Raw genomic sequence first — 26,963 nt, 5'->3', positions numbered from 1 at the left:
CGATGTGCAAAACTGATAGAGACATACCCCAAGCGACTTACAGCTGTAATCGCAGCAAAAAGGTGGCACTACAAAGTATTAACTTAAGGGGGCTGAATAATTCTGCACGCCCAATTTTTCAGTTTTTGATTTGTTAAAAAAGTTAGAAATATCCAATAAATGTCGTTCCACTTCATGATTGTGTCCCACTTGTTGTTGATTCTTCACAAAAAAATACAGTTTTATATCTTTATGTTTGAAGCCTGAAATGTGGCAAAAGGTCGCAAAGTTCAAGGTGGCCGAATACAGTGCCGTGCGAAAGTATGTTTTAAACAAATCTGAATATTGAAGCTAAGCAAGTTAGCTGTCTATCTCATTGTTCCCCAGTTTTGTGACATGCCCACACCCCTGGGTTTAGCAGGGACTCACTGCGTCTGTTTTGTGCCCCCGTTCTAAGCTGACCGCGGCCAACCAGGGTCAAAACAAAGTGATGTCTGGGAAGGACGTGCAGCATTGGGTTAGTTTAGGATGTCTTCTGTTGTCTTTTACACGAACAGTCCATTCTCCCCTCACATATTAAACATGTACAGTGGAACAGTCCATTGTCCCCATGGGGGGGGGTCACATATTAAACATGTACAGTGGAACAGTCCATTGTCCCCATGGGGGGGGGGGGTCACATATTAAACATGTACAGTAGAACAGTCCATTGTCCCCATGGGGGGGGTCACATATTAAACATGTGCAGTATGGAAGTTGCTTTAAATAAATAAACATCTAATTTTCATTAATTCATTAATTTCATTAGTGACAAATGTAAAATGCATAGTTTCCTCAGCCATGTAAGTACAACCACACCCACCTATGTACGATATTATCTGACATTTAAATTGGCCAATCTTGATTAAAGTCACGTGAAAGCGTCTGCCAAGTGGAATATATTATTAGGTTTTGATGGGTCTATCTTGATAAGGTAAGACGTGTTGTTTTGACCAGTCTCTCTCCCCTACTTCCTGTCCTCTAGCTGTCTAACCTTTCCAACCTGGGGAAGGTGATGTCCGTGGTCCAGACCAAGCCTGGTCAGACAGGAACGGTGACGGGACAGGCTGGCTCCAGCCTCCAGCACATCATTCAGGTCAGTAGTCAGGTAGCCTAGTGGTTTGAGCGTTGGGCCAGTAACCCGAAAGGTTGCTGGTTCGAATCCCCGAGCTCACAACGTAAAAAAATTAAAATACTGTCGTTCTGCCCCCCGAGCAAGGCAGTTTAACCCACTGTTCCTCAGGCGCCGAAGACGTGGATGTCGATTAAGGCAGCCCCCCCCTCGCACCTCTCTGATTCAGAGGGGTTGGGTTAAATGCGGAAGACACATTTCAGTTGAATGCATTCAGTAGTGCAACTGACTAGTTATCCCCTTTCCCTTAGTTTTGGGGCGACAGGGTAGCCTAGTGGTTTGAGTGTTGGACTAGTAACCAAAAGGTTGCTGGATCGAATCCCCCAAGCTGACAAGGTAAACATCTGTCGTTCTGCCCCTGAACAAGGCAGTTAACCCCACTGTTCCTAGGCCGCCATTGAAAATAAGAATTTGTTCTTAACTGACTTGCTTAGTTAAAGGTTAAAAAAAATATTTTCAAGTATAATCTGGGTCATTTAGTTCGGGGATGTGTTAACTCCGTCATCGAGGGCCTGATTGGTGTCTCACTTTGTCCCCATCCCTTTGTCCCCATCTGATTTAAACAAATTACATTTGAAACCGAAGACCTTGATTAGTGTATTTGCAGGCACTGGGGCAAAATTGTGCCACCAATCAGGCCCACGAGGACCGGAGAGTTGCCCATCCCCGATTTAGGGTTTGTCTCCACGACTAGTCTTAATCTGGTGGGAAAATCTCTTGACAGCCTAGTCCAGTACGGGATCAGTACAGGATTCTGATGCACGGGATCAGCCTAGTCCAGTACGCGATCAGTACAGGATTCTGATGCACGGCATCAGCCTAGTCCAGTACGGGATCAGCCTAGTCCAGTACGGGATCAGCCTAGTCCAGTACGGGATCAGCCTAGTCCAGTACGGGATCAGTACAGGATTCTGATGCACGGGATCAGCCTAGTCCAGTACGCGATCAGCCTAGTCCAGTACGCGATCAGCCTAGTCCAGTACGCGATCAGCCTAGTCCAGTACGGGATCAGTACAGGATTCTGATGCGCGGGATCAGCCTAGTCCAGTACGCGATCAGTACAGGATTCTGATGCACGGGATCAGTCAAACAACCTGAGATATCCGTCTCGAATGACCATGTTTCTAACCCTGAACCCCTCTATCTTGACCTCCGACCCCTAAACCCTGAAACCCCTCTTATCTCCTTCCTTTCAAACCAGACGAAAGGTCCCCTCCCGGCGGGCACCATCCTGAAGCTAGTGACCTCAGCGGACGGCAAGCCCACCACCATCATCACTACGTCCCAGGCCGGGACCGCGGGGGGCAAACCCACCATCCTATCCTACAGCGGCATGCCCACCACCACCAAGCCTGGCACGCACATCATCAAGACCATACCCATGTCTGCCATTGGACAAGCAGGTTAGTCCTGTCTGCTTCCGAAACATCAACCAATTCATCAGTCAATTAAAAGGCAATTTGTGATTTAAGGAATTGTTAAAGAAGGCTTTACGAATGTTGAGTTTTTCTTTCTTGGATCGTTTGATTCCGCGTCAGCACTACATTTTGGGATTTTGTAGAGCGTTTTCACAGTGGCCCATTAATGCAACCACATGGCTCATGTTTAAATGTGTCTACATATGACAATAACTTCCTGTTACTAAATGTATTTCATCTGTTGTCTGGTCAGGAGTGACAGGAAGTGGTATGAAGTCCCCCATTACCATTATCACCACTAAGATGATGACACCAGGCACCGGGACACCAGGCAAGATCATCAGCGCAATGCCCAGAGCTGGGGCTGGTCAGCAGGGACTCACACAGGTACCCCAACCCCTCTCTAACCTTTAACCCTGGTACAATAACATCAGGCAAGACCATCAGCACTATGCCCAGAGCTGTACTCATAATATACATGAGAACTATCGCCTTATTAGGCAAGGGCAATTTCAGTGTAGGAAAGGATGAAACCGCGTCTGTGCCATTAGTAAGTACAGATAGTAATATAATTCCCCCCCCACCCCCCATCGGTAGCACAGATGCTGTTCCATCCTCAGTCGGTGTCGCTCATTCAGCCGACACTATTTCAACCGGTTCTCTCCATGAAGCAACGAGTCAAGAGGCCGAGACTGCTCAGGTCTCTCCTCCTCGCGCCACCGAAGCCTCATACCATTTAGCTCTGACAAATAAAATAAAAACTAGTCATTGGCGACTCCATAACCTGCAATATTAGACTTAAAAATAATAATCTAGCGATCATACATTGTTTACCAGGGGGCAGAGCTACCGACATAAAAGCTGATCTGAAGAGGGTGCTGGCTGAGACTAAAACTGGCGAGTGTAGAGAGTATAGAGATATTGTTATCCAACGATGTTAATTTGAAACAGAGATCACCAAGCGCAACACAGGTTCATTGTGTACAGTGTCTTCCCGAAAGTGTTCACCACCCTTATACTTTGTAGAGTCACCTTTTGCAGCAATTGCAGCTGCAAGTATCTTTGGCTATATCTCTATAAGCTTGGCACATCGAGCCACTGTGCTTTTTGCCCATTCTTCAAGGAAAACCAGCTCCAGCTCCTTCAGCTCGGATCGGTTCCGCTGGTGTACAGCAATCTTTAAGTCATACCACAGATTCTCAATTAGATTGAGGTCTGGGCTTTGACTAGGCCATTCCAAGACATTTAAATGTTTCCTCTTAAACCACTCGAGTGTTGCTTTAGCAGTATGCTTATGGTCACTGTCATGCTGGAAGGTGAACCTCTGTCCCAAACAGGTTTTCCCTCAAGAATTTCCCTGTATTTTGAGCCATCCATCATTTCTTCAATTCTGACCAGTTTCCCAGTCCCTGCCGATGGAAAAAATATGGTGTTCTCGGGGTGATGAAGGTGTTCTCGGGGTGATAAAGGTGTTTGGTTTGTGCCAGATGGAGTTTTCCTTGATGTTCAAAAAAATCTCAATTTTAGTCTCATCTGACCAGAGTACCTTCTTCCATATGTTTGGGGAGTCTCCCACATGCCTGTTGGCGAACACCAAACATGTTTGCGTGTTTTTTTCTTTAAGCAATGGCTTTTTTCTGGCCACTCTTCCATGAAGCCCAGCTCTGTGTAGTGTACAGCTTAAAGTGGCAATATGGACAGATACTCCAATCTCTTCCATAAAGCCCAGCTCTGTGGATTGTACGGCTTAAAGTGGTCCTATGGACAGATATTCCAATCTCCGCTGTGGAGCTTTGCAGCTCCTTCAGGGTTATCTTTGTTGCCTCTCTGATTAATTCCTTCCTTGCCTGGCCTGTGAGTTTTGGTGGATGGCCATCTCTTGGCAGGTTTGTTGTGGTGCCATATTCTTTAAGTTTTTTAATAACGTATTTATTGGTGCTCTGTGGGATTTTCAAAGTTTCTGATATTTTTTTATAACCCAACCCTGATCTGTACTTCTCCACAACTTTGTCCCTGACCTGTTTGGAGAGCTCCTTGGTCTTCATGGTGCCGCATTCTTGGTGGTGTTGCAGACTCTGGGGCCTTTCAGAACAGGGCTATATACACTGAGATCATGTGACACTTAGATTGCACACAGGTGGACTTTATTTAATTAATTATGTGACTTCTGAAGGTAATTGGTTGCACCAGATCTTATTTAGGGGCTTCATAGCAAAGGGGGTGAATACATATGCACACCCCACTTTTCCATTTATTTATTTTTAACATTTTCTAAACAAGTAAAAAAAAAAATTCATTTCATTTAACAATTTTGACTTTGTTTGTCCGTTACATGGAATCCAAATAAAAATCCATTTAAATTCCAGGTTGTAAAGCAACAAAATAGGAAAAACGCCAAGGGGGATGAATACTTTTGCAAGGCGCTGTAAATGAACTAGAACGATGTCGGGTAATCGAGTAATTGTCTCTGGCCCACTCCCAGTTAGAGGGGGAGTGATGACCTCTACAGCAGGGTCTCACAACTCAATCGCTGGTTGAAAACTGTTTTAAATATAGAATTTCTAGATAATTGGCCCTCTTTCTGAGACTCCACCACAAACGGGACCAAGCTTGGCCTGCTGAGGAGTGACTGAGTGATGGGCAGCACCTTGAATAAATTGTTATTTGATATGACAACAAATTAATAAGCCAGGGAGGAGTTAATGACGGGTAGGAACTAAAGTGTTGTCAGTGTTTCCAGGAGACCCTAATTAAACGTTACATTACCTCACGTAGCTTGCTAACATTTTCACGCTTCGCCCGTTCCTTTCTGATTTCGAAGATACCGTTGCACAAACAACATGCTGATCTAGGCGTACAACAGCACTGGTACTCGGCTGTATGAACTAGCTACGTTTGCGCGGACTCTTAGTGCATTTAGCAAGCTAGCTAATGCTAGCCAGGTGATTAGCATTAGCGGCTAAAACAATTTATTTTAGCCACAACGTTCTGAGAAAAGACAAACCAGCAAGACCGTAAGATGCACAAATGAATAGTGTAATTATTATACACCGCTCGTTGGAAAGCAGCATCATTTTCACCAACATCTTGTTGCATCCATCTGACCTAGAGCAAAAGTGCTCTTCACTCTGTGGTCGAGCAACTGCGTCCCCTTGGGAACGACCTGTAAGCAATTTCACTGCTAGTCTACACCTGTTGTTTTACGAAGCATGTGACCAAGTAAAATGTGATTTGATTTGATGAGAGGGGAGGGAGGGGCTTGGTAAATGCCATGCAACAGCAGCAAAGGGAGAAACTGTTTAAAAAAAACTACATTACCCGCACCAGAGTTACGTATCACATTTTTAACAAAAACCAAACATTGAAATGCTGTTCTAGAAGGTCAAGTTAAAAAACCCAAACTGGCAACTTGCATCAATACCTGCAGACCGCTGCTCCCGAGTGGCTCAGCGGTCTGAGGCACTGCATCTCGGTTTTATAGGGGCATCACTACAGAAACCCTGGTTCAAAATCCAGTCTGTTTAACAACCGGCCGTGATTGGGAGTCCCATAGGGGCGGCTCACAATTGGCCCAGCGTCGTCCGGGTTTGGCCAGTGTAGGCCGTCATTGTAAATAAGAATTTGTTCATTACGGACTTGCCAAGTGAAATAAAGGTTAAAAAAAATTAAGTATACTGCCCAGCTATTAGTTAAATATAAAACTAGGCTAATGTAGTAATCAATTTAAGTCTTTCGATGTTCAACCAAAAGCGGCATACATTTTTCTCTTGCCCAACTGAATACATTTGACCTGCGTATATTTGCTATCTTGCTCATGTATACTTCACCTGTGTGATTCTACCAGGTTGTTGTTGTTATGATTCTACTACTAGGTCGTTGTTGTTGTTATGATTCTACTACTAGGTGGTTGTTGTTGTTATGATTCTACTACTAGGTGGTGGTTGTTGTTATGATTCTACTACTAGGTGGTTGTTGTTGTTATGATTCTACTACTAGGTGGTTGTTGTTATGATTCTACTACTAGGTGGTTGTTGTTGTTATGATTCTACTACTAGGTGGTGGTTGTTGTTATGATTCTACTACTAGGTGGTTGTTGTTGTTATGATTCTACTACTAGGTGGTTGTTGTTGTTATGATTCTACTACTAGGTGGTTGTTGTTGTTATGATTCTACTACTAGGTGGTTGTTGTTGTTATGATTCTACTACTAGGTGGTTGTTGTTGTTATGATTCTACTACTAGGTGGTTGTTGTTGTTATGATTCTACTACTAGGTGGTTGTTGTTGTTATGATTCTACCAGGTTCTTATGATTCTACCAGGTTGTTATTGATGTTATGATTCTACCAGGTTGTTGTTGTTATGATTCTACCAGGTTATGATGATTCTACCAGCTTATGAATCTACCAGGTTGTTGTTATGATTCTACCAGGTTGTTGTTATGATTCTACCAGGTTGTTGTTGTTGTTGTTGTTATGATTCTACCAGGTTGTTATGATTCTACCAGGTTGTTATGATTCTACCAGGTTGTTGTTGTTGTTGTGATTCTACCAGGTTGTTGTTGTGATTCTACCAGGTTGTTGTTATGATTCTACCAGGTTGTTGTTATGATTCTACCAGGTTGTTGTTGTGATTCTACCAGGTTGTTGTTGTGATTCTACCAGGTTGTTGTTGTGATTCTACCAGGTTGTTGTTGTGATTCTACCAGGTTGTTGTTGTGATTCTACCAGGTTGTTGTTGTGATTCTACCAGGTTGTTGTTGTGGTTGTGATTCTACCAGGTTGTGGTTGTTATGATTCTACCAGGTGGTGGTTGTTATGATTCTACCAGGTGGTGGTTGTTATGATTCTACCAGGTGGTGGTTGTTATGATTCTACCAGGTGGTGGTTGTTATGATTCTACCAGGTGGTGGTTGTTATGATTCTACCAGGTGGTGGTTGTTATGATTCTACCAGGTGGTGGTTGTTATGATTCTACCAGGTGGTGGTTGTTATGATTCTACCAGGTGGTGGTTGTTATGATTCTACCAGGTGGTGGTTGTTATGATTCTACCAGGTGGTGGTTGTTATGATTCTACCAGGTGGTGGTTGTTATGATTCTACCAGGTGGTGGTTGTTATGATTCTACCAGGTGGTGGTTGTTATGATTCTGCCAGGTGGTGGTTGTTATGATTCTACCAGGTGGTGGTTGTTATGATTCTACCAGGTGGTGGTTGTTATGATTCTGCCAGGTGGTGGTTGTTATGATTCTGCCAGGTGGTGGTTGTTATGATTCTGCCAGGTGGTGGTTGTTATGATTCTGCCAGGTGGTGGTTGTTATGATTCTGCCAGGTGGTGGTTGTTATGATTCTGCCAGGTGGTGGTTGTTATGATTCTGCCAGGTGGTGGTTGTTATGATTCTACCAGGTGGTGGTTGTTATGATTCTACCAGGTGGTGGTTGTTATGATTCTACCAGGTGGTGGTTGTTATGATTCTACCAGGTGGTGGTTGTTATGATTCTACCAGGTGGTGGTTGTTATGATTCTACCAGGTGGTGGTTGTTATGATTCTACCAGGTGGTGGTTGTTGTGATTCTACCAGGTGGTGGTTGTTGTGATTCTACCAGGTGGTGGTAGTTGTGATTCTACCAGGTTGTGGTTGTAGTTGTGATTCTACCAGGTTGTGGTTGTAGTTGTTGTGATTCTACCAGGTGGTTGTTGTGATTCTACCATGTTGTGGTTGTAGTTGTTGTGATTCTACCAGGTTGTGGTTGTAGTTGTTGTGATTCTACCAGGTTGTTGTTATGAATCTACCAGGTTGTTGTTGTTGTTATGAATCTACCAGGTTGTTGTTATGATTCTACCAGGTTGTGGTTGTTATGATTCTACCAGGTTGTGGTTGTTATGATTCTACCAGGTTGTGGTTGTTATGATTCTACCAGGTTGTGGTTGTTATGATTCTACCAGGCTGTGGTTGTTATGATTCTACCAGGTTGTGGTTGTTATGATTCTACCAGGTTGTGGTTGTTATGATTCTACCAGGTTGTGGTTGTTATGATTCTACCAGGTTGTGGTTGTTATGATTCTACCAGGTTGTGGTTGTTATGATTCTACCAGGTTGTGGTTGTTATGATTCTACCAGGTTGTGGTTGTTATGATTCTACCAGGTTGTGGTTGGTTTTGTGATTCTACCAGGTTGTGGTTGGTTTTGTGATTCTACCAGGTTGTGGTTGGTTTTGTGATTCTACCAGGTTGTGGTTGGTTTTGTGATTCTACCAGGTTGTGGTTGGTTTTGTGATTCTACCAGGTTGTGGTTGGTTTTGTGATTCTACCAGGTTGTGGTTGGTTTTGTGATTCTACCAGGTTGTGGTTGGTTTTGTAATTCTACCAGGTTGGTGTTGTGATTCTACCAGGTTGGTGTTGTGATTCTACCAGGTTGTTGTTGTTGTTATGATTCTACCAGGTTGTTGTTATGATTCTACCAGGTTGTTGTTGTTGTTGTGATTCTACCAGGTTGTTGTTGTTGTTGTGATTCTACCAGGTTGTTGTTATGATTCTACCTTGTTGTTGTTGTTATGATTCTACCAGGTTGTTGCTATGAATCTACCAGGTTGTTGTTGCTATGAATCTACCAGGTTGTTGTTGTTATGATTCTACCAGGTTGTTGTTGTTATGATTCTACCAGGTTGTTGTTGTTATGATTCTACCAGGTTGTTGTTGTTATGATTCTACCAGGTTGTTGTTGTGATTCTACCAGGTTGTTGTTATGAATCTACCAGGTTGTTGTTATGATTCTACCAGGTTGTTGTTATGATTCTACCAGGTTGTTGTTGTGATTCTACCAGGTTGTTGTTGTGATTCTACCAGGTTGTTGTTGTGATTCTACCAGGTTGTTGTTGTGATTCTACCAGGTTGTTGTTGTGATTCTACCAGGTTGTTGTTGTGATTCTACCAGGTTGTTGTTGTGATTCTACCAGGTTGTTGTTGTGATTCTACCAGGTTGTTGTTGTGATTCTACCAGGTTGTTGTTGTGATTCTACCAGGTTGTTGTTGTGATTCTACCAGGTTGTTGTTGTGATTCTACCAGGTTGTTGTTGTGATTCTACCAGGTTGTTGTTGTGATTCTACCAGGTTGTTGTTGTGATTCTACCAGGTTGTTGTTGTTGTGATTCTACCAGGTTGTTGTTGTGATTCTACCAGGTTGTTGTTGTGATTCTACCAGGTTGTTGTTATGATTCTACCAGGTTGTTGTTGTTGTGAATCTACCAGGTTGTTATTAATATTATGTTTCTACCAGGTGGTGCTGAAGGGTGCCCCAGGACAGCCCGGGACTATTTTACGGACCGTCCCCATGGGAGGAGTACGTCTCGTCTCCCCGGTTACTGTTTCCGGTGTCAAACCTAACGTCACCACCCTTGTTGTCAAGGGAACCACAGGTAAGGATGTTTAGTGAACCTCCGACAAATAGCTCTTTGCTAGTCGGCGCCTTAGCTTCATCCTTGACTAGTTGTGTTCCTAAAGATTAGTTTAGTTTTAGTGACGCGTTGAATCATCCACAGTTGAACAATCATGCTTTAGTTTGTACTGTTTTGAAGCATCTGTCCCAATAGATTAGCCTGAGTACCAGTCTGTTAGCGCTAACATTCCACTCCTTAACATTCCACCAGGTGTGTTAACACAAAACCAGTCTGGATTTCAGGCTACCAATATACACAATCAACGATCGATTTAACGTCGTCCCTTCCCCTTAGGTATGACAACGTTTGGTACGGTGACTGGTACAGTGTCTTCGAGCCTGGCGGGAGGAAGTGTTGCCACGGCTACTCCCATCACCACCTTGGGCACCATGACCACTCTGCCTGGACAGGTCACCGTCTCCGCAGCTCAGGTACAGTTCATGTGGAACAACGGAGGCTGTGTTTACACAGGCGGTCAAAATAATTGATCAGTCAAAAATAACGATCAGAATCGGACTGCCTTTTGTAAAAGCAGTGTCGTCGGTGCCTTAGGTGTTTCGTGTTTGGTGCAGATGCATCCGTCCTGTCATGAATACTTGCAATGGGTTGACTCCCTTTTATGTATTTATTTGTTGTTATTTATGTATTTATTTGTTATTATTTATGTATTTATTTGTTGTTATTTATGTATTTATGTATTTATTTGATGTTATTTATGTATTTATTTGTTGTTATTTATGTATTTATTTGTTGTTATTTATGTATTTATTTGTTATTATTTATGTATTTATTTGTTATTTATGTATTTATTTGTTATTTATGTATTTATTTGTTGTTATTTATGTATTTATTTGTTGTTATTTATGTATTTATTTGTTGTTATTTATGTATTTATTTGTTGTTATTTATGTATTTATTTGTTGTTATTTATGTATTTATTTGTTGTTATTTATGTATTTATTTGTTGTTATTTATGTATTTATTTGTTGTTATTTATGTATTTATTTGTGTTATTTATGTATTTATTGTGTTATTTATTATTTGTTGTTATTTATGTATTATTTGTTGTTATTTATGTATTTATTTGTTGTTATTTATGTATTTATTTATGTATTTATGTGTTGTTATTTATGTATTTATGTGTTGTTATTTATGTATTTATTTGTTGTTATTTATGTATGTATTTGTTGTTATTTATGTATGTATTTGTTGTTATTTATGTATTTGTTGTTATTTATGTATTTGTTGTTATTTATGTATTTGTTGTTATTTATGTATTTGTTGTTATTTATGTATTTATTTGTTGTTATTTATGTATTTATTTGTTGTTATTTATGTATTTATTTGTTGTTATTTATGTATTTATTTGTTGTTATTTATGTATTTATTTGTTGTTATTTATGTATTTACTTGTCTGCTATGCTTGTCCTGCTGGCACATGCAGTGATACGCCTGGGAAGACGACTGTCTGTAAAAAGCAGTGCTTCTCGTATGAACAGCGGCTCTTCTTTTCTGGTCAGACATGCCATCATGAGAGAACCTGTAGAAAACCTCATACTTGGAATGGTTTAATTGTCATTTTAAATATGTTTTATTTATTCAAATATGTATTATAACATTTTTTTATTGGCAAGAATGATTTGTTATTGGAACTTTGGTTTATTGACCTCTTCTGTGTGTTGGAAAATTAATGCTTACACATGTTTAAAAGTTTCTATTGACTTCCTGATTGACCCCCCCCCCCCTGTACTCTATGTCCTCCAGGCGGGAGCTCAGCCCACTCAGGTGACCCTCATCACGACCCCCAGTGGTGTGGATGCTCAGCCTGTCCACGACCTCCCGGTCTCCATCCTGTCCTCCCCCACCTCCGCCGACCCCTCGTCCACCCAGCCCGAGGCAGGCGACCCAGGAACGGTAACCCTGGTCTGCTCAAACCCCCCCTGCGAGACCCACGAGACCGGCACTACTAATACAGCTACCACGGCCTCCGCTAACATGACTGGTAATGGTGGGGTGGAGAGGGTGTGTTCAAACCCGCCGTGTGAAACCCACGAGACCGGCACCACCAACACTCAAACGACAGCGTCCTCCAACATGGGCCAGGTACAGCAGGTGTGCACCAACCCGCCGTCAGAGACTCACGATACAGGTACCACCAACACCCAGACCACCGCCAGCTGTAACATGGGATCCAACCAGCAACAACAAGGCTCCTGCGTAACCAACAACGCCAGCGGGTCTGATCCCCCGTCCTCTCCGCCCCCCCCCTCCTCCTCCGGAGACCTCTCCCCCTCGTCTGTTTCTGGTACCAGCTCTGTGCCCGGGGTGCTACGACCGGAGACTTTGAGAACAGGGACCACCTACACCTCGACCACCGCACGCTCTAACATGGGCTCTGACCAGATGGGCATGACGCTCAGCTCCTCGTCCTCCGATAACCAGAGCAAGTCATCCAGCGGAGGAGGAGGATCCCCCCTCACATCTCCTGTCTGCTCCAATCCACCTTGTGAAACACACGAGACTGGCACTACCACTACGTCGACGCAGACTACAGGGACAGTGCAGAGGGTGTGTTCCAATCCTCCGTGTGAAACCCATGAAACTGGGACGACCAACACCCCGTCTCAGACTACGTCCAACCTGACAGGGACGGGCACGGTCCAGAGAGTTTGTTCCAATCCGCCGTGTGAGACACACGAGACCGGAACCACCAACACCCCGTCTCAGACTACGTCCAACCTGACAGGGACGGGCACGGTCCAGAGAGTGTGTTCCAATCCACCGTGTGAAACACACGAAACCGGAACCACCAACACGGCTACTACAGGTGGGAGCTACTGCGATCTATCTATCCACTAAGCATGACTGTCTTTTAACCCATTTTGTTCTCATAGGCGTTTTAGGGAGGATTTGTTTTCAGACACAGATTAATTCAGGTACGAGACTACAAAAACATCTACTCAAAGGAGAATCTCCAGAAGGATTACGTTAGGCTTAATCTAGGTCTGGGGGAAATGGTCCCGTAGGCTCCTTTTACACAGGCCTACGTATTCTGATATTTTGCCCAATTATTGGGGAAAAGGTTGATCTGATTGGTCCAAAGATCAGAATTGGTCTGCCTGTATAAGCAGCCTTAGTGTTTTAAAACAGAAATTAAGACTTAAGATGTTTCCTACCAACATACAGGATGTTTTGGGCTCCGTGTTTTGGTCTCCGTGTTGGGATGTTTTGGGCTCAGTGTTGGGATGTTTAGGTCTCCGTGTTGGGATGTTTAGGTCTCTGTGTTGGGATGTTCGGGTCTCTGTGTTGGGATGTTCTGGTCTCTGTGTTGGGATGTTCGGGTCTCTGTGTTGGGATGTTCTGGTCTCCGTGTTGGGATGTTTTGGTCTCCGTGTTGGGATGTTTTGGTCTCCGTGTTGGGATGATTAGGTCTCCGTGTTGGGATGTTTTGGTCTCCGTGTTGGGATGTTTTGGTCTCCGTGTTGGGATGTTCTGGTCTCCGTGTTGGGATGTTTGGGTCTCTGTGTTGGGATGTTTGGGTCTCTGTGTTGGGATGTTTAGGTCTCTGTGTTGGGATGTTTTGGTCTCCGTGTTGGGATGTTTTGGGTCTCTGTGTTGGGACGTTTAGGTCTCTGTGTTGGGATGTTTTGGTCTCCATGTTGGGATGTTTAGGTCTCCGTGTTGGGATGTTTTGGGGACCGTGTTGGGATGTTTTGGGGACCGTGTTGGGATGTTTAGGTCTCCGTGTTGGGATGTTTTGGTCTCTGTGTTGGGATGTTTAGGTCTCTGTGTTGGGATGTTTAGGTCTCTGTGTTGGGTTGTTTAGGGGACCGTGTTGGGATGTTTTGGTCTCCGTGTTGGGATGTTTTGGGCTCCATGTTTTGGTCTCTGTGTTGGGATGTTTGGGTCTCTGTGTTGGGATGTTCTGGGGACCGCGTTGGGATGTTCTGGTGTTAATTGAGTGACGTCCCTCCTCCCTCCAGCCCAGCCTGGTGACTCGACACAGGGAGACAACGGAACTACAGAGGCTCCCTCGTCGTCCTCGGTTACCACAGAGTCCAGCGCCGTGGTGGCGGCTGGCCGAGCAGTTACCACGGTTACCCAGTCCACACCCACACCTGGACCCTCCGTACCTGTAAGGACCACACACACAAGGCTGTTATAGTGTTTACTCTCTTGAAGTTGTGGTTAGCTGGTTCAGACACTCACTGCACTAACAGACTGTTAGAGGTGTTTATTTTGGGATAATTTTACTTTTGACCGTTCAAGCCTTCCTGTCCCCGATCCTTCCTTCCTTCCTTGCACCAGGAGATCTCGTCGATGTCTGGGTCGTCTGAGGCGATGGTGGCGGCATGTATAGAGGGAGAGGAGGCCATGCAGACGGACTGTCTCCCAGAGGGCACAGTGAGGGTCGTGACCCTGGAAGAGGCTGCTGCAGCTGGGATACAGGTCCATGTGGAGGGCATGGAGGAACAGAACCAGGGGGAGCAGGAGGTACTGCACAATACATACTGATGTGTATATATTTCCTGTCAAACGTTTGGACACACATGCTCATTCCAGGGTTTTTCTTTATTTTTACTATTTTCTACATTGTAGAATAATAGTGGAGACATCCAAACTATGAAATAACACATATGGAATCATGTCGTAACCAAAAAAAAGTGTTAAACAAATCAAAAATATATTTTATATTTGAGATTCTTCAAAGTAGCCACCCTTTGCCTTGATGACAGCTTTGCACACTCTTGGCATTCTCTCAACCAGCTTCACGAGGTTGTCACCTGGAATGCATTTCAATTAACAGGTGTGCCTTGGTAAAAGTTGTGGAATTTCTTCCTTCTTAATTAATGCGTATGAGCCAATCAGTTGTGTTGTGACAAGGTAGGGTTGGGATACAGAAGATAGACCTATTTGGTAAAATACCAAGTCCATATTATGGCAAGAACAGCTCAAATAAGGAAAGAAAAACAACAGTCCATCATTACTTTAAGACATGAAGGTCAGTCAATACGGAACATTTCAAGAACTTTGAAGATTTCATGAAGTGCAGTTGCAAAACCCATCAAACGCTATGATGAAATTGTCTCTCATGAGGACCGCCACAGGAAAGGAAGACCCAGAGTTACCTCTGCTGCAGAGGATGCTTCACAGAGTTCAAGTAACAGACTCATCTAAACATCAGCGGTTCAGAGGAGACTGTGTGAATCAGGCCTTCATGGTTGATTGCGGCAAAGAAAACCACTACTAAAGGACACATAGAAGAAGAGACTTGCTTGGGCCAAGAAACATGAGCAATGGACATTAGACCGGTGGAAATCTGTCCTTTGGTCTGCTGAGTCCACATTTTGGGGATTTTGGTTCCAAGTGCCGTGTCTTTGTGGCACGCATAGTTTGTCAACGGATGATCTCCAAATGTGTGGTTCCCATTGTGAAGCATGGAGGAGGAGGAGGTGTGGGGATGCTTTGCTGGTGACAGTCAGTGATTTATTTACCACAGCATTCTGCAGCGATACGCCATCCCATCTGGTTTGGGCTTAGTGGGACACTTTTTTTGTTGTCGTTTTTCAACAGGACAATGACCCAACACCTCCAGGCTGTGTAAGGGCTGTTTGACTAAGAAGAAGAGTGACGGAGTGGTGCACCAGATGACCTGGCCTCCAATCGCCTGACCTCAACCAAATTGAAATGGTTTGGACTGAGTTGGACCGCAGAGTGAAGGAAAAGCAGCCAACAAGTGCTCAGCATATGTGGGAACTCCTTCAAGACTGTTGGAAAAGCATTCCAGGTGAAGCTGGTTGAGAGAATGCCAAGAGTGTGCAAAGCTGTCATCAAGGCACTGGGTGGCTACTTTGAAGAATCTCAAATATAAACTATATTTAGATTTTGTTTAACTTCTCTGGGATATGTGGGACGCTAGCGTCAACAGCCAGTGGAAATACACGGTGCCAAATTCAAAACAACAGAAATCTCATAATTAAAATTCTTCAAACATACAAGTATTATACACCATTTTAAAGAGATATATATATATATATATATATCTCGTGAATCCAGCCACAGTGTCCGATTTCAAAAAGGCTTTACGGCGAAAGCACACCGTGCGATTATGTTAGGTCAGCGCCTAGTCACAGAAAACCATACAGCCATTTTCCAACCAAGGAGAGGTGTCACAAAAGTCCAAATGAAATCACTAACCTTTGATCTTCACCGGATGCCATGTTAGACAATAAATGTGTGTTTTTTTGTTCTATAAAGTTCATATTTTATGTCCAAAAACCTTATTTGAAATTGGTGTGTTATGTTCAGAAATGCATTGTCTCAAATAAACATCAGGCGAAAGCCACCTCAAATTACAGAAATACTCACCATAAATAAACATTGATAAAAGATACAGGTGTTAAACACACAATTAAAAGAAACGTCTCCTTAATGCAACCGGTGTGTCAGATTTTTATAAAGGCTTTACAGCAAAAGTGCCTCGTCACCAAAAAACACACAGCCATTTTCCAAAGGAGAGGTGTCACAAAACTCAGAAATAGCGTTATAAATATTCACTTACCTTTGATGATCTTCAGAATGCACTCACAGGAATCCCAGTCCCACAAATGTTTGTTTTGTTCGATAAAGTCAATCATTTATGTCCAAATACCTCCTTTTTGTTGGTGCATTTAGCCCAGTAATTCAAATGCACAATGCGCGAGCAATTAGTTCAGACGAAAAGTAAAAGTTATATTACAGTTTGTAGAAACATGTCAAACGAAGTATAGAAACAATCTTTAGGATGGTTTTTATCATAAATCTTCAATAATGTTTCAACCGGACAATTCCTTTGTCTTTAGAAATGAAAAGGAACTCAGCTCGCTCCCACGGCCTCGCGCCTGGCACTCTGCCAGACCTCATAGTCAAACAGCTCTTATTCGCTCCCCCTTCATAGTAGAAGCCTGAAACTAGGTTGTAAAGACTGTCAACATCTAGTGGAAGCCTTAGGAACTGCAATCGGACTAAATTTACACTCTATCTTGGATTGGCAATGACTTGAAAAACTACAAACCTCAGATTTCCCACTTCCTTTTTCTCAGGTTTTCGTCTGAGTTCTGTTATACTGACAGACATCATGCAAACAGTTTTTTTTTTAGAAACTTCAGTGTTTTCTATCCAAATCTACTAATTATATATATTATTCTAGCTTTTAGGCCTGAGTAGCAGGCAGTTTACTCTGGGTACCTTATTCATCCAAGCTACTCAATACTGCCCCCCCCCCAGTCCCAAAGAAGTCAACACTTCAACACTTTCTTTGGTAACTACATAACCATATGTGTTAATTTATAGTTTTGATGTCTTCACTATTATTCTACAATGTAGAACCTTTTACGACTAAAGAAAAACCTTTTGAATGAGTAGCTGTGTCCAAACTTTTGACTGGTACTGTGTGTATATATAGATACAGTGCAACACACACGGAAGGGAAGCAACATCCACAGGTCCTCTGTCAGGTCTTGGAAAAGGCCACAGAATGAAACGCTTTGCCTCCTAGGGCCTGCCTGCGGAGCTGATGTCTGAAGGTGACGCGGGGGGCCAGCAGACCCTGATGGTGACGGGTTTAACCCCCGAGGAGCTGGCTGTTACCGCTGCAGCCGAGGAGGCGGCACAACACGCTGCTGCTGAGGAGGCTAACGCCCAGGCCATGGCCATACAGGCTGTCCTGCAGGCCGCACAGCACGCTGTCATGAGTGAGTAGACACACACACACACACACACACACAGCCCAGGCCATGGCCATACAGGCAGTCCTGCAGGCCGCACAGCACGCTGTCATGAGTGAGTAGAGACACACACACACACACACAGCCCAGGCCATGGCCATACAGGCAGTCCTGCAGGCCACACAGCACGCTGTCATGAGTGAGTAGACACACACACACACAGCCCAGGCCATGGCCGCACAGCACGCTGTCATGAGTGAGTAGAGACACACACACACAGCCCAGGCTATGGCCATACAGGCTGTGCTACAGACAGCCCTGGTCATACTGTAGATCAGGTATTCCCAAATTGGGGTACGGGTAGCCATTCCGTGCTGGTCATCCTCGCCAGGGTCTTGTTCGATGCCGTAACAGACGTCAGTGGTCAAATGGTTTGATGACCACTGACAGGCTGGAGAAGTGTTCTCTAACCGGATGATGAATCCACGTTTCAACAATCAATTATTTTATCAAACGATCTGTCTTTCAAGTCTATGAAATGCCTTCTTTTTTAAATTTGTATTTTTTTTAAACTAATTTAACCATAATCATGCATAATACACACTCACTAATAGACTAACTTATTGTAGCAGGTATTATAGAAAATCAACACAGGTCTTAGAAACAATATCTCAAAGCCCCGTCCTCGTAAGTAGCCAGCTAATATTTATTTAAAGTTTAGCCAACTTGGCTCTGTTTGCTAGTGACTAAGGTTGAACAGTTGAATTGTTATGAACACAAACCCTTCTGTCCGTTTCCAACTGTTTGAACAGCATGCTAGCCTGTCTCACAGATTTTGAAATGAAGTGTTGGCATCCCGACTGTCGCAGCGGTCTAAGGCAGTGCTAGAGGCGTCACTACAGACGTGGCGCACAATTGGCCCAGCATGGTTCGGATGCGAGGATTGTTTGGTCGACCGGGATGTCCTTGTCCCACATCGTGCTCTAGCGACTCCATGTGGTGGGCCGGGCGCAGTGCCGACTCCGGCACATTGGCTTCCGGGTTCGGCGAGCAGGGTCGTGTTTCGGAGGACACATGGCTCTCGACCTTTGCCTCTCCCGAGTCTGTACGGGAGTTTTAGCGATGGGAAATCACTCGATTTCAATCAGTCTACAAACGCTGACTCGGCGGCCGGTGTCAATGGTATTTGGTTTAAATGCCGCAATCGTTACGTGGTACTGTAATGTCGCGCGCAACAAACTGATTTTCCAGATTCAAATGTTCATTTATAATCCCGTTTTTAGTAGTGTCTGCTCTGCGTGCAATTCCACGAGTCGAAACATTAAATGGCAGTTGATCATCTCTTTTTACGGTAAAATAATGTCTCGATGCATTTCAGGTCCATATGACTTGATTTCTGTTGGACCAAACCTCAAATGCAAATGGCTGAAACCGCTTGTCAGAGGTGTGTGTGTGTGTGTGTGTGTGCGTGTGCGTTGGAAGGTACAGCCTATAGTCATTGCACAGAAGGAGCGAAGGAGATGATACCAAAAAGATGAAAATGAGAACAAGCGGACTTAACTCATTAAAATAAAATAATCCTGCAGTACTGGTGTTTGTAATATCGTGCAAAAACATACATTCAAATTAATAGATATATCACCCAGCCCTAGTTAGCAGTTTGGTAGATTGTAACAAGTCTCACCCCCCCCCCCCCCCCCCCCCTCCAGATGAAGGAGACGGTGGCCAGGAGGGCCAGCACCAAACCACCACCATCCCCATTGTGTTGACTCAGGCTGAGCTGGCAGCCCTGGTACATCAACAACAACAGCTGCAAGAAGCCCAGGCTCTGGCCCAGGCAGCAGCGGCGGCAGCAGCAGCACAGCACAACCAGGTCAGTCCACCGTTGTTTTGCTTTCTTCATCAGTCTGTCTGTTCGTTTCATTTTCAAGATGATTCGATGCGATTCTAGATATGTCGACTCTTGAACCATACGTTTTCATTGTTTGATTAGAGGTACGATGTGATTCGATTCACTAAAGTTTGTTGCATAAACACATAAATTTTCAATTCTAAAATATATCACAGCTATGGATGTCACCCCTCATAATGGAATGGTTCAGACCATTTGGAAGTTTGATGGACTTGAATGAGCTTCTCTTACAGTTCGTTCATCGTAGTCTTTTAGCAGGCGCTCTTATCTAGGAGACATAATTACTGCGTTCTTCGTAAGATAGCTAGGTGAGACGACGCATCACAATCGTATCAAGTGCATTCTCTCTGAAAGTATTACTCAGCAACGTGCTGGGCTGGTGGGGAGGTAGTGCTGGTGGGGAGGTAGTGCTGGGCTGGTGGGGAGGTAGTGCTGGGCTGGTGGGGAGGTAGTGCTGGGCTGGTGGGGAGGTAGTGCTGGGCTGGTGGGGAGGTAGTGCTGGGCTGGTGGGGAGGTAGTGCTGGGCTGGTGGGGAGGTAGTGCTGGGCTGGTGGGGAGGTAGTGCTGGGCTGGTGGGGAGGTAGTGCTGGGCTGGTGGGGAGGTAGTGCTGGGCTGGTGGGGAGGTAGTGCTGGGCTGGTGGGGAGGTAGTGCTGGGCTGGTGGGGAGGTAGTGCTGGGCTGGTGGAGGGGTAGTGCTGGGCTGCTGGGGGGGGGTAGTGCTGGGCTGCTGGGGGGGGGGTAGTGCTGGGCTGCTGGGGGGGGTAGTGCTGGGCTGCTGGGGAGGTAGTGCTGGGCTGCTGGGGAGGTAGTGCTGGGCTGCTGGGGAGGTAGTGCTGGGCTGCTGGGGTGATATGTGATCATATAACAGAGCTGAGTGACTTAGTGTATAGAGAGGAGAGGTCCATCCTCATAGCAGTGATAGGAGAGACCCATGTGAGGATATGACAGAGCTGAGTGACTTGGTGTATAGAAAGGAGAGGGCTTAGAACTTAGCCCTGGGGGACACCAGTAATGAGAGTACGTGGTGCAGACACAGATCCTCTCCACGTCACCTGGTAGGAGAGACCTGCCAGGTGTAATGTAATCCAGGAGTGTGCAGAGCCTGAGGCGCCCCAAACCTCTTCAACCACGCAGGGAAGGGTAGCAAACATGATTTGTTTTCTTCGTTATGAAATGATCAACTTTACCCTGTATATCTTAAATACATTTTTTTTTTTTTAAATACAATTTTAATTACTGATTGCTTCAAGCAAAACTACCACAACTATTGCTGATGGTAAAGGTAATATAAACACAGCAGTGATATTGCAAGCTCCCAGTTGCAAGTTTAGATTGACACTGGAGGGGAAGGACACCGTTGTTAGAAATATGAACCAGCGATTCCGTTGTTAGAAAATTTTGTGTTTTTTCTTTGATGGTAGAAAGAAAGTAATTTCAGATGGGGAAAAAAATATGAACCAGCGATTCGTAATGTTTTAATTGATTTTGTGACCGACGTGTGTAACATTCGGGTCGGTTTGGGGTCCCGCGGACCAATGCACTCACGTTAAACATTTGAACCGGGGACAGACGCGTGTCGGTGAAGCGTTGCGTATTAAATCTATAAATCGGTTGTTTGTTTTTTCTGTTTAACACTTTGAACAGAAATGTTTTTTTAAAGAAATGTGCTGTGTAAATGAAGTTTGATCTGACCCAGCCCACCGAGGGCCTGGCCCCAGCAGACAGCCTGAACGACCCGGCGTCAGAGAGTAACGGCCAGGAGCTGGCTGCAGCAGTGACCCAGGCGGTGGCCCGGCTAGCCCCAACCTGCACCATGGTGGTGACAAACCCGGCTAAGACTCAGCCCATGATGGTGGCCACCCCGGCTAAGACTCAGCCCATGATGGTGGCCAGCCTGGCTAAGACTCAGCCCATGTTGGTGGCCACTCCGGCTAAGACTCAGCCCATGATGGTGGCCAGCCCGGCTAAGACTCAGCCCATGATGGTGGCAGCCCCGGCTAAGACTCAGCCCATGATGGTGGCCAGCCTGGCTAAGACTCAGCCCATGATGGTGGCCAGCCCGGCTAAGACTCAGCCCATGATGGTGGCCAGTCCGGCCAAGATGCAGGCAGCTGCGACCCTGGCAGACGTGGCTAACGGCATAGAGTCTGCTGCAGGGGTGAGTGGACTGAACCTTGTCAGATTTTTTGTTGATTGATTGTTAGATGTCTCGGATATATGTTCACCTCTTGATACCGAAAGATTATTAGTTTTCTTGAGATTTACTGTCTAAGTATAATATTTTGTCAAAAAATATAATATTTTTTTCCCTATTTCCAGAGATAGATGTTAAAGGATGTTTATTACCTTGTCTTCAAATACTCCAAATTATTACCTTCTAATCCTCCAGATTATTACCTTCTAGTACTCCAGATTATTACCTTCTAATACTCCAGATTATTACCTTCTAATACTCCAGATTATTACCTTCTAATACTCCAGATTATTACCTTCTAGTACTCCAGATTATTACCTTCTAATACTCCAGATTATTACCTTCTAATACTCCAGATTATTACCTTGTCTTCTAGTACTCCAGATTATTACCTTGTCTTCTAGTACTCCAGATTATTACCTTGTCTTCTAGTACTCCAGATTATTACCTTGTCTTCTAGTACTCCAGATTATTACCTTGTCTTCTAGTACTCCAGATTATTACCTTGTCTTCTAGTACTCCAGATTATTACCTTCTAGTACTCCAGATTATTACCTTCTAATACTCCAGATTATTACCTTCTAGTACTCCAGATTATTACCTTCTAGTACTCCAGATTATTACCTTCTAATACTCCAGATTATTACCTTGTCTTCTAGTACTCCAGATTATTACCTTGTCTTCTAGTACTCCAGATTATTACCTTGTCTTCTAGTACTCCAGATTATTACCTTCTAGTACTCCAGATTATTACCTTCTAGTACTCCAGATTATTACCTTCTAGTACTCCAGATTATTACCTTCTAGTACTCCAGATTATTACCTTCTAGTACTCCAGATTATTACCTTGTCTTCTAGTACTCCAGATTATTACCTTGTCTTCTAGTACTCCAGATTATTACCTTCTAGTACTCCAGATTATTACCTTCTAGTACTCCAGATTATTACCTTGTCTTCTAATACTCCCATGTTGTTTATTTAGAGACAAGGAGCTCCTCCTGCGGTGGCCAAAGCCCCGGTGAAGAAAGACAACCAGTGGTTTGATGTTGGCATCGTCAAGGTGACCAACACCGTGGTCACACACTACTACTTGCCCACTGACGACCAAGCCACTGTCGATGTAAGACACTCCCACACCACGCACGCATACACACACCACACACACTACCCGCTGATGACCAGGCCTCTGTTGTGGTAAGACACGCCACACCACGCACGCACACACACACACACACTACCCGCTGATGACCAGGCCTCTGTCGTGGTAAGACACGCCACACCACGCACGCACACACACACCACACACACTACCCGCTGATGACCAGGCCTCTGTCGTGGTAAGACACGCCACACCACGCACGCACGCACACACCACACACACTACCCGCTGATGACCAGGCCTCTGTCGTGGTAAGACACGCCACACCACGCACGCACGCACACACCACACACACTACCCGCTGATGACCAGGCCTCTGTCGTGGTAAGACACGCCACACCACGCACGCACGCACACACCACACACACTACCCGCTGATGACCAGGCCTCTGTCGATGTAAGACTCTATAAAGGCATCAGCATGCTTCAGTTCGGCTGGTGCCTGTGCTCACATAATCCCTTATTAAAAGGACCTTTTAATAAAGGCTTGAATTATAATTATTTTTTAAAGCGCTGATAGTACTTTTTGTCCATTTTGAGATGCCGTAGCCTGTTTACATTTCCTCAAAATAAGTCAGAATGAATCTAAGATAACTCATGTCATTCATCTTGATGTTTTTGCAGAGGAGATCTTAGTCGTGATTTTACGTCTTAACATATTTAGTGCAGTATTTCTCAATGAACGAGTCGTCTCTGGTTGAGGGACAACGACTTTATTGAAGAATCCCTACTGTTGACCAATCACTGACACTGACACTGTTGACCAGTCACTGACACTGTTGACCAGTCACTGACACTGTTGACCAGTCACTGACACTGTTGACCAGTCACTGACACTGTTGACCAGTCACTGACACTGTTGACCAGTCACTGACACTGTTGACCAGTCACTGACAAATGGGGCATGGACTTCGGCTCCGACCTTCGGCTTGTCACTCAGAAACATTTTTGTGTGCCCGAACAGTCGGGAGAAAACAAAAAATAAAATAACTCTCCGAAGTCCCAAACAAACAAACTTCACAAAATGTTGTCAGAATATATGCAGTAACTCCTCCTTCTGCTGGGAAGCAGACGCCTTAACAAGGCTGTTGTTCTGAAGTCACTATAATGCCACCATGGCATCTATGATGATTACATTGGGTTTATATAGCGCTTCTCTAGGGCTCTTTCACATGCTCGCTCATCCTCTCCTTCTCAAAACACTTCTGACCTTCTCGTCCAATATTTTGAGGAGGCGAGAAAGGGAGAACGCGTAGAATCCATTACGTTTGGTTTATTTTGTGCTATATATATATATACACACACACACACACACACAACTTAGCACACTTTTATCCTGAGTCATTTACAGTACATTAAGTGCATACATTTTTAATATAGGGGTATGGTCCCTGCTGGGAAAAAAAGTAAGTATTTGCCCCAGCGATGCTTTACAATGAGTTAAAGATGGAAGTAAATGAAAGGAGATCCTCGCCCTGAGCTCGTCTACTTTATTGTCCAGGACCGTTAGTGAGTAATATACTCTGAAGTGCACGCCGCCTTCTTCCTCTTCTCCTGCGTTTAGGATGAATAGAGCTTGCCTCAGATTTACTAGAGGGTGCTGACGGACATGGTCACTCTGTTTCTAGCTCCTAGACAACTTTACAGTTATTATTATTATTATTATTTATTTATTTTTTCTTACATTATTTCCTGTATTACCTACAACATTAAAATAACTTTCGGACATTAGATTGGCGGTAATTCACCAGAAATTCAAGTCGAAATTCAAGTCGAAATTCCACCATCTGAGCTCGGGTCCTTAGTTTGAAATTTCTACGGTAGCTTTATTCATCCCGGGGGAAGAAGGTGGCAGGCACACCATCCACCACTTCAGACTATATTAAATATACTACTATTTAATATACTGTATATAAAGTAAATGAGCTCAGGGCGAGGATCTCCTTCCAGAGAGACATCAATGTATCATGTCTCTCTGGATATATTGTCCCTGTCCATATTGTCTATGTCCGTCAGCACCATCTAGTAAATCATTTTTCATCTTTACCTATGCTTTTCATTTACTTCCATCTTTAACTCATTGTAAAGCATCGCTGGGGCAAATACTTACTTACGTAATGTGTGTAACTGAACATGTCTTGTTCTTGTTTAGGATGACTCTGGGGCGATCCCAGACTACAGTCAGATGAAGAAGATGGATCTCCAGCCAGGGACGGCCTATAAATTCAGAGTGGCCGGGATCAACACCTGTGGTCGAGGGAACTTTTCAGAGGTCTCGGCCTTCAAGACTTGTCTACCAGGTTTCCCTGGAGCTCCCTGTGCTATCAAGATCAGCAAGGTAACACATTTAGCATTTTTACACAACAAATATGAAGGCAACATGTACAGTGTTGGTCCCGTGCTTCATGAGCTGAAATAGAAGATCCGAAGAAAAAGCTTATTTCTCTCAGTTGTTGTGCACAAATTTGTTTACATCCCTGTTAGTGAGTATTTATCCTTTTGCCAAGATAATCCATCTACTTGACAGGTGTGGCATATCACGAAGCTGATTAAACAGCATGGTCATTACACAGGTGCACCTTGTGCTGGGGACAGTAAAAGGCCACTCTAAAATGTGCAGTTTTGTCACACAACACAACATCACAGATTTCTCAAGTTTTAAGGGAGCGTGCAATTGGCAAGCTGACTGCAGGAATGTCCACCAGAGTTGTTGCCAGGGAATTGAATGTTCATTTCTCTACCATAAGCCGCCTCCAACATCGTTTTAGAGAATTTGGCAGTATGTCCATCCGGCCTCACAACTGCAGACCACGTGTAACCACTGCCAGCCCAGGACCTCCACTTCCGGCTTCTTCACCTGCGGAATCGTCTGAGACCAGCCACCCGGACAGCTGATGAAACTGGGGGTTTGCACAACCGTAGAATTTCTGCACAAACTGTCAGAAACCGTCTCAGGGAAGCTCATCTGCGTGCTCGTACGTCCTCAACAGGGCAAATGCTCACCTTCGATGGCCACTGGTACGCTTTCGAAGTCTGCTCTTCACAGATGAATCCCGGTTTCAACTGTTCCAGGAAGATGGCGTCGTGAGTGCGAGCGGTTTGTTGATGTAAATGCTGTGAACAGCGTTTCCCATGGTGGGCTTATGGTATGGGGCGGGCGTAAGCTACAGACAATGAACACAATTGTATTTTTTCAGTGACACCGTGATGAGATCCTGAGGTCCATTTTCGTGCCATTCATCCGCCGCCATCACCACATGTTTCATGATAATGCACAGCCCCATGTTGCAATGATCTGTACACAATTCCGGGAAGCTGAAAATGTCCCAGTTCTTCCATGGCCTCCATACTCAGACATGTCACCCACACACCCAGTGTGTTCCAGTTCCCACCAATATCCAGAAACATCGCACAACCATTGAAGAGGAGTGGAACAACATTCCACAGGCCACAATCACCAGCCTGATCAACTCTATGTGAAGGAGATGTGTCACGCTGCATGAGGCTAATGGTGGCAACACCAGATACTGACTGGTTCTCTGATCCACACCAGATACTGACTGGTTCTCTGATCCGCACCAGATACTGACTGGTGTTCTGATCCACACCAGATACTGACTGGTGTTCTGATCCACACCAGATACTGACTGGTTCTCTGATCCACACCAGATACTGACTGGTTCTCTGATCCGCACCAGATACTGACTGGTGTTCTGATCCACACCAGATACTGACTGGTGTTCTGATCCACACCAGATACTGACTGGTGTTCTGATCCACACCAGATACTGACTGGTTTTCTCATCACACCAGATACTGACTGGTTCTCTGATCCACACCAGATACTGACTGGTTCTCTGATCCACACCAGATACTGACTGGTGTGCTGATCCACACCAGATACTGACTGGTGTGCTGATCCACACCAGATACTGACTGGTGTGCTGATCCACACCAGATACTGATCCACACCAGATACTGACTGGTGTGC

The 26,963-nt window shown here is 44.5% G+C and overlaps 1 protein-coding gene across 1 annotated transcript in view; it reads left to right on the top strand.

The window, feature by feature from the left end:
* hcfc1b (host cell factor C1b) overlaps nucleotides 1-26,963 on the top strand; it is an 81,803-nt gene that overhangs the window by 30,055 nt on the left and 24,785 nt on the right. Inside the window, 13 exon segments of the mRNA XM_031794863.1 lie at nucleotides 1,004-1,114; nucleotides 2,352-2,553; nucleotides 2,822-2,955; nucleotides 9,841-9,979; nucleotides 10,295-10,431; nucleotides 11,765-12,827; nucleotides 13,984-14,135; nucleotides 14,309-14,494; nucleotides 17,538-17,733; nucleotides 19,416-19,579; nucleotides 21,316-21,777; nucleotides 22,796-22,933; nucleotides 25,125-25,310. Coding sequence (XP_031650723.1) covers nucleotides 1,004-1,114; nucleotides 2,352-2,553; nucleotides 2,822-2,955; nucleotides 9,841-9,979; nucleotides 10,295-10,431; nucleotides 11,765-12,827; nucleotides 13,984-14,135; nucleotides 14,309-14,494; nucleotides 17,538-17,733; nucleotides 19,416-19,579; nucleotides 21,316-21,777; nucleotides 22,796-22,933; nucleotides 25,125-25,310 — 3,270 coding nt within the window.

Source organism: Oncorhynchus kisutch, linkage group LG17, assembly GCF_002021735.2.
Source record: "Oncorhynchus kisutch isolate 150728-3 linkage group LG17, Okis_V2, whole genome shotgun sequence".
NCBI classification, from domain to species: Eukaryota; Metazoa; Chordata; class Actinopteri; order Salmoniformes; family Salmonidae; genus Oncorhynchus; species Oncorhynchus kisutch.
This window is presented reverse-complemented; position numbering and strand designations above follow the sequence as displayed.